The sequence below is a fragment of the Symphodus melops genome (genome assembly GCF_947650265.1).
Source record: "Symphodus melops genome assembly, chromosome: 7".
Lineage (NCBI taxonomy): Eukaryota > Metazoa > Chordata > Actinopteri > Labriformes > Labridae > Symphodus > Symphodus melops.
In genome coordinates, this window is record NC_136697.1 from 23,962,205 (window position 1) to 23,970,527 (window position 8,323).

Sequence of the window (8,323 nt, forward strand, 5' to 3'; positions counted from 1 at the left end):
ATATATATATTATTATATTATATTATATAACAATCTTCAAAACGTTTGAAAATTGAACTGCTTCTCTGTCGGTGGGGGAAAAAAACACGATTTGTGTATTTCTCTTTTAAAACTTTTCAAAGGACTTAAACTTTTGAAGGAGTCTGCTGTGGATTGTGATAAAATCTGGAAGTTTGAAAATCTCATTGTCACTAAAGAAAACTCAGTCAGGAAAAACAACAACAACAACAACAACAACAACAACAACAACAACAACAACAGATCCTTTTAAAAAATGGAGGATGGATGATTAAATTGGACTCTTACAGCGCTGCTGCGTCTGGAGGCTGGTGACGCACAGTGGCAGCCTGCCGCCCTGTGGTGGAGGATTAGTGCTGCATGAAGCTCAGCAGGTGAGCCTCATTAAAGTCTCGTTAACATGTTTGTAGTTTTGACTGCGAAATAATACCCTCTAATATCTGTTTATTATGTATGATGGACTGGCCTTAAATGACTTGGCTAATTGGCTAAACATACAGTATACTCTTGTTGAGTTTCTAGTGGTGTTCTTGCTCATTATGTAGAAGTAGAGAATATTTAACAGAGTACAACTAAAGACTTTTTACAGATAACCTTTCCTCTACTGGGCCGACTGGTGTCTGGAAAATCTCCAGGCTGAACGGCCACATTCAGATGACTTAAGTTCACACCCGTGCGTAAAGTTTACTCTGCAAACGTCCTTGTGTAAGGCTTGTGTAACGAAACTTCGCTACGGCAATGTACGGGTTAAATTTTGTTGCTAGAAAGTTTAACTGTGCGTTGGTAACTGGGCTGAATTCGTTACACGACCAGAGAAAAGGTTCGAGCCGTCTTCTCCTCTCCACTTGTCCTCCTGAGAGCTGATATTTTGTTCTGTGTGATAGGATTTTAGAGCGCGCTCCTTCCTCTCATCCACTCTCCTCAGAGCAACATCTGTGCGCGTGAATCTTCTCATAACCTTGATCTACAAGAGGGATTTATTTTATTCTATTTTATTTTCTAGTTTCTTCTGCCATGGCGAAATGGTCTTTTGTATTTTTATACCTTTTCCAAGGACTACTTCCCCTCATCTCCGGGCAGCAGCAGCAGCAGCGCACAGCTGGACCCTGGCGGCACCGGATTCAGTGGCAGAACAACGGGCAGGTTTATAGCTTAATGAGCACTGGATTAGAGTACCAGGCTCCGGTTCGGTCCAGGAGCCAGTCGAGGGTTTATATGAGCAGCAGGAGGGGTGCCACCAGGAACCAAATGCCGGTTGCACATAGAGGAGCGACGCTTCTAAGACCTGGACAGGCTGACTCTAGACAATTGAGGACTGTTAACGGTGCAGAGCTAGAAAATGTAGCTCCAAGACAGGATTTTAGGCAGTATGTAGCTTCTAATGGTCGTGCGTCAGGGGCCACAGCTCAGCAGCCTGGGCGCCCTTACTTAACAGGAGCAACAGGCAATTCAGGCGCACGACGAGTAATCCCTGAGCACAGCACTGCCATGAACGCCTCTGCAGTGGGGAGTTTTATAGATTTTCCGGGCAGAGGTGGAGGTATCAGTGGGGATGCTACTGCTCTACATACCAGAGGAGGAGATCCAGCTCCTGGTGCGCAATACCAACTATTACGCACGGTGCCAGACGCCACATCTGTCTCCAGACAGCACGCGCAGACTGATCACTCAGTTCCAGCACATCCCACAGGTCTGGATAGAGAATCTGCAGCTCCTGCTTCTTTCCCCGCGCTGAGTGAGGATGTTGCGATCGAGGCCACTGGTAATGGAGAAGACATGATTAACGATGACCCTCGAAACCCGTTCAAAAACCACAGGAATTCTGTTTTCCACAACATGTATCCCACAAGAGGGAGGTCAGGGGCCCGCACGCGCCTTCCGCCTGGCACAGGGTATGGGACGAGATATTTCCAAAATGGTGAGTTGAATGTACTAAGTATACTGTGTGGAATCTTCCTTCTTATTTAGCATTGATGTTACTTATCTAAAACAAACAATGACGGCACGGTGTGTCCACGAGTTGTGGCAGAGCTTATACAGGTTTCACATATGATGATGAATCTATTTGTCTAATTATCTACCAAAAATGTCCCACTTTTCATCCCACTTTTGTTTTTTGAGCTAAATTAAAAATAAGGCATGAAATGCTTGTAATGGGTTCAGTTAACATTAGAGATTAATCTCAGCTCCAGAAACTGCCAAGTAGATTTTGCAGCGCCTTTTACTCGTCACTAACAAAATAAATACCTGAAAATACATGTTTGAATTTGGTTTATGTGAAGTGTCTTCTGTTTTTGATTTGGAAATTAATGTGAGATGTTTTAGTTTTTCTTTTTGAAGTTAGCCCAGTCTTGTTTCTAGATCACAGAAAGGAATAAAGTGAATAACAAGAAGAGGAAAAAGATGAATTTGGGCTTTGAGTGCCAGACTGACAGCTCAGGAATGTAAAACACTTTGAAGCATGCCAACAAACACAAACAGCTGCTCTTATTCTCAGCCAGTGTCTGTTTCAGAATTTTTCTCAAAAAATGAACTGACTAAAAAAGTTTCCAGATTAAAAAAAAAAAAAAAAACATTCAAAACTTGGTACTGTGTTTGTAATCTCCTCTCTCAGGTCTACCAGACTTGGTGCCCGACCCGTATGCCATCCAAGCAGGTGCTTACATCCAGCGTATGCAGATGTACGCGCTCCGCTGTGCAGCTGAGGAGAACTGTCTGGCCAGGTAATCTGTGCAGCCAAAAGTGATTCACTCCTTCAGTATGCACACACACACACACACACACACAGAGGTATTTCCTCTGTTTTAACTGGTCATTTCAGGTTTGTTTCACTTGTTTTAGTGGAAATGTTTTTAAGGAGAACTATGTCTCACTTTATAATATAGAAGTCTTTTTGCTGTGTTGATGAAGTTAAAAAAAGTGGTTTGATCTTATTATAGAGCTGTGACTCTTCAACATGATGTCGAGCCAGCACATAAATGTTCTGGGTTGATTTTCCCAAAAGCATTCAGCACAATGGAACAAACCCTTTGCACTTAGACGTAACTAAGTCCAGGAGCTCAGCCAGGAGTACTTTCCAAAGCAGCTCATGCCCTTTTCCTCCTGTGATCCATCCAAGGTCGGCATATGGACCCGGCGTGAGAGACATCGACTTCAGAGTCCTCCTGAGGTTCCCCCAGAAGGTGAAGAATCAGGGCACCACTGACTTCCTACCTGTCAAGCCCAGGTACCAGTGGGACTGGCATAGCTGTCACCAGTGAGTTCACACAGCCCTCCAAAAGTCACCTTAAAAAAAACATCATATCTGAAACCTGTATGAGCCCTGCTGCAAGAAACAATGTTCTATTCTGTTCTCGGTCAGACATTTCCACAGCATGGACGCCTTCAGTAACTACGACCTGCTGGACACCGTCTCCGGACTTAAAGTAGCAGAGGGTCATAAAGCCAGTTTCTGCCTGGAGGACACGGGCTGTGACCCTGGATTCAGGCGCCGCTACGCCTGTACGTCTCATACACAGGTAACATACTTATACACCTATGGAGCTTGTAAAGTCAATGAGTTTTATCTTATGAACAGAAAATGGGATCGAGATCATTTTGCAAAAGAAGGCTGAGGGAATCAGGAATTATAAAGCAGAAAGAGTCACAGACTCTTTGAATTATTTTGTAGGCAGGCCTGTGTGTCAAAGGACACCTTTATCTAAAGACATCAGGTGAAGTATTGACTCTTAATCATCCGTGGGTGTAAATGGGAGTGTGCATCCCTGAGATTGACTGGTGACCTTAAAAGGATGTACTCCGTCTGTCTCTCAAACACAGAAGGCTGGGATAGGAGTGGTTATGAATGGATTCTGGTCATACAAAATACAGTAGGTCAGCCTGATTAACGCTTAAGATGTCAGTAACTCAGTACCTCAAATGGCAATAAAGAGCAGAAAAGGAAATCCTGCACGGTCTTTCATATGTTTTTAATGGATGTAATAGACGAGCAATATCAGATTTATGTCCAGAGTTTTTGTACCTTTTGAAACCTGACAAATGTTGCTGCTGCAAGAAAGGACCACGTCAAAGGCCTTTCCTTCTGTCCTGTCAGGTGACAGGTCGGAGCTTTACAACATGTTCTGTCAGTGCAAGGCTTCCTTGATTAATCACTGTTTATTTTTTGGGAAATTGTCAAAAAAAAGATCATATCTTAGAAACCAGACTTATCCATGAGCTCATGTTTTTGTTTGCTCTGGCAGATGTCTGGTTTCCATCCAACTCAGGCAGATTTCCTGCCGACCTGGTGCTGGTCAGGCCAATCATGAGCATTTATCTAAACTGTGACTTGATACGATGACGTTCTCCAGGAGATGCCTGTACAGAGGATCACCCATGTGCTAATAATATAGACCATCAGGAGGGATATGCACATATAAAATACTTTAAAAGGTCAAGAGGAACGTCGACATATCAGAGGCCTTATATCCTGTATCTGATAAGATCCAAAAATGTTGATGATACAACTCAATGTTTATTTCCTTTTCAGCCCCGTTCCTCTTTTAGACCTCGCAAAATAACAATCCAGGGCTTTGTGAAAAATGTAAAAAATCTGTCACGCTAGCTGAGCATATACAAGGGCTGATATTTTTTAAAGTCCCATCAAACCTCCTCCAAAGAAACAGAATTAGACTTCTTTCAGGTTGTACGGAGGCTATAGCTCTCCAAGCAGCCAGACTGGGTTTGAATGTGACCTGCGGCTCCTTTCCATATGCTATTCCCCACTCTCTCTGTCTTTCCCTGATTTCTGACTATATCCATTGAGCTATATCCATAAATAAAGGCACACAAAGCCTGGAAAAAACTTTAAAAAACCAGAAAGCCAACTATTTCATATGTAGGCAACCATTTTGCATCTCTTTGCTTGTCATACATAAAACCAGTACCTCTGCTCTTTAAAGTTTGGTTCAATGTTGGTCTATCAGAAACACATCTTTAATGAGTCAAACCAAACAGTGAAGGTAGCAAAGCTATGCTTTAAAAAGTGACTTTTGTTGTGGAGTCTTTAATCCTCTTGTGTCACTTTTTAGAAATGTTTTTATTACCACAACTCCATGGAGCCAGAAAGAGAAAAAACATCCTTAGGGTATGAGAATATTTATTATATCTGGTTCTGGCTTTGCTGAGTGCTGGTGTCTTGTAACAGCAGAGTGTCCAAAGAGCTGTTTGTTTAACTGTAATGTGCCTCATTTACAGCTCGTGGAGGAACACAGCTGTCTAAAGATTCAAAACCTTAAAACAAACGTGGGGGGGATGTTTTGGTGTGTTTTCAGGGGCTGAGCCCAGGATGCCACGACGTCTATGCAGCCAACATTGACTGTCAGTGGATCGACATCACTGACGTACCTCCAGGAAGCTACATCTTAAAGGTAACACGTGTGCCCTGTTGGATTTCCCTTTAGTAGACTTGCATGCAGAGCTGCTCAAATCGTTTTCATTCATGATCTCTGCAGGTTACCGTTAATCCCAATTTCCACGTGCCAGAGTCGGATTTCACCAACAACGTTGTGAGATGTGATATCACATACACAGGAATCTATGTGCAGACACGAAACTGCAGAGTAACAAGGTAGGAGTATTTTCTAAACATGGATGAAGAAATGAAGTTTCATTTTAATCGTTTGTATCCTTTATCTAGATGAACATAAAGCAAGACAGTGTGATGTCAACAGAGATGCTATAAGTCCTGTGTGTTTAAATGAGCTTTTTACATCTTGTTCTCCTGTGTTTTTTTTCCTCCCTTTTGAAGAGGTTGAAACCTCCCTTTTCAAGAACTATCTGCAGGACTATGCAACAAACATCTCTCCCTGTACTGTGCAGCAACCTCGACTTTATGACAAACAAACAAGTGCAATCGGTAAAGTGCTGGTTTAGTCTTGTGTTACATTTACTGGAAATAAATGCAAACATAAACACCTTTTTCTGTACATTTCACACGTGAGACTTTTACTTGATATTGTATCTCTACAAATGTGCCATGATTCATTTCATAAATATCGACTTTTTTTACTGAAGAAATACAAGTACTGTTTTCATATAGGTCTACTTCTCCAATGCTGGTTAATTGCTTGAATCGTTTATTGTTGCATGTTGTCTTTGTCATGTTGTTTCTCATTTATTTTACCGCTTTGTGCACACCATGTTTTTTTAATACTTATATTTAAAGGATAAGATGTACTATATTTTTAGCATTGTCAACAGATTTTATGCCATAAGACCAAAACCAGCCATATATTTTTTTTAGTCTGTCTCACATTCACTCACCTCGTCTTTCCGTTTTTTTCCTAAAAAAAAACAATTAAATAAATATGACAACATTAAAACAGCTGGACACTGAAGATTTTTCCAATTGTTGCTCTGAACATGGGGGCGACTTGGGCCTCCTTCAAAATCTGATCGGCCAACACCCGAACTGTAAACGATTATTTACCTCTTCTGGGGTGGGATCAATGTTGAAATCAACTATTTGGTTTGTGTTGAAACAGGAAGCTTTAAGCTTTCTTTGCATTTACAATGTGATACATTTTCAATTGAAGTAGAAGGAAACTCTTGTGCTTCAGTCACTCGGTGAAAGGTCAGTGCTCTCAGAGAAGGACTGAAGAAGTTCAAAATATAGTCAAGCTTTGACTTTGACTCTGACGTAGCCTAATAAATTTCACTTTAGTAATTTATGCGCTTCAGTACTTTCTCTGGATCCACTGATATATATTTTGTACTATTGGTTATGCTTGTTGTGAACAACTTTTTAACATTATTTATAGTCATCAAAGAATTAAAGTTAAAGGATTTATTTGTTGCCACTCCGCTGTGTAGCTTTCTGAAGTAAAAATAAAAGGAATTAAAGAAATTGCACGTCTCATTATAATTCAAGAACATCTGTGACGGTCTGCAGCACAGAGGAATAGCAAATACAGACTTTGGATACAAGGATTTCACTAATTGGATCACTGTCAGTTTTGTCTTTAAGAAGATTTGTTGACAATAATAAACATGAAAAATATCACCAGACCTACAGGATATCTTTTTACCACTCTTTGGTCTCGTCTGCCAGTATCTCACTTTGTGTTGGAGAATGTTTCCATGAATGTTTGCTGGTGTAAAACTGAGTGGTTTTCAAAAAGTGGAATATGTCGTAATTATCAATGTTTTAAAATCTCATTCTGTTGGTCTGTTCAATTCAACGTAATAAAGATGAATTTATTGTTATAACAGTTTCTCCTTGTTCTTTTGAATGTTGGCTTCAAGCTTTAATTTCAGGTTGGAAAATACCCAAATATATTTGTTCCATTTGTGTAAAGTTTCCGTCTGGCTGTAGCTGCTTGCACACTGTTATAAACTGTATGTGCCAGAGACTGGTTAAGGTGAGATGCTTCTTAAATCTAATATTCTTTTGTTGGACAAAAACAACTTGAATATCCACACTGTGTAAGGCTGAATCTGTATTCTGTCCTGCTGAATGTAGGATCTTTACTTTGAGTGGCTCGTGCAGATTGTGGCCTCAGAGACAAACAGGGCCGCAGGCAGACGCTGGCGGCATGTTTGCTGACAGACCTCTGTGAAGACGCATCCCGCAGGATCTTATACAGCCGTGCCATTTCTACTAAAACACAGCTTGAGCACCATGAATGGGGGCCTTTTCACTTCACTCTCTCTTCCTCTGTGCATTTCAGGAGAGTCGCTTCAGGGGCAGCTTCCTGCCAGCGTTCATGTCCACAGGAGAGTGTCTGAGATGACATGGGTTTAAGTTGCACATGAATATTTTCTGAGTGGGAAGACTGACAACTTTCTAGAGAGTCATCACCAAGAGGTTTTTTTTTACTGAGGACAAATGTGTTTTTGCTGCAAGCACTAGACTATTTCAAACATCTAAGGAATGAAAGGACGAACCCCCAACCCTTGCTGATTTTATTCACTCTGATTCAGAGATGTTTTTACCTTGAACTGATCACTTTCAATCAAGCTATATATATATATATATATATATATATATATATATATATATATATATATATATATATACATACATACATACATATATATATATATATATATATATATATATAGTTTATAAAGTGCGTTTGAATGATGTACTGGAAAACATGCAGGCTCCAGACAATGTATGCACTGTTGAATGCACAGATGTCGGGTATTTAACACAGCAGAGCATAGTCTATTTTTAAGACAGCAGTCGACCAATGAGATTAAACGCAATTGAAATGGTTTACGTTGGAAGTTGCCATGGTGCGTCCCTGCCAGAGTAGATTGT

General features: G+C 40.8%; 1 protein-coding gene across 3 annotated transcripts; it reads left to right on the forward strand.

Moving 5' to 3' along the window:
- Positions 1–307: 307 nt before the first annotated feature.
- LOC306827582 (protein-lysine 6-oxidase-like) lies at positions 308–6,323 on the forward strand. 3 transcript variants are annotated; one of them, XM_079349498.1, is made up of 8 exons: positions 308–392; positions 608–1,936; positions 2,633–2,741; positions 3,137–3,274; positions 3,380–3,536; positions 5,331–5,426; positions 5,511–5,626; positions 5,807–6,323. In XM_079349498.1, the coding sequence occupies exons 2-8, from the start codon at positions 1,033–1,035 to the stop codon at positions 5,811–5,813; spliced, it is 1,527 nt and encodes a 508-aa protein (XP_079205624.1). In that variant the 5' UTR covers positions 308–392; positions 608–1,032; the 3' UTR covers positions 5,814–6,323. The 3 variants fall into 3 exon arrangements, with proteins under 3 accessions (XP_079205624.1, XP_079205625.1, XP_079205626.1); XM_079349499.1 differs by having other exon boundaries at positions 319–392; positions 1,022–1,936; XM_079349500.1 differs by having other exon boundaries at positions 319–392; positions 1,073–1,936.
- The last annotated feature ends 2,000 nt before the right edge of the window (positions 6,324–8,323 follow it).

Excerpts from the sequence above, each read along its gene's own strand:
- LOC306827582 (XM_079349498.1), top strand. The coding sequence starts at position 1,033 with ATGGCGAAATGGTCTTTTGTATTTTTATACCTTTTCCAAGGACTACTT. Across the intron at positions 3,275-3,379 it reads GACTGGCATAGCTGTCACCA|ACATTTCCACAGCATGGACG; the intron begins GTGAGTTCACAC and ends GTTCTCGGTCAG. Across the intron at positions 5,427-5,510 it reads CAGGAAGCTACATCTTAAAG|GTTACCGTTAATCCCAATTT; the intron begins GTAACACGTGTG and ends TGATCTCTGCAG.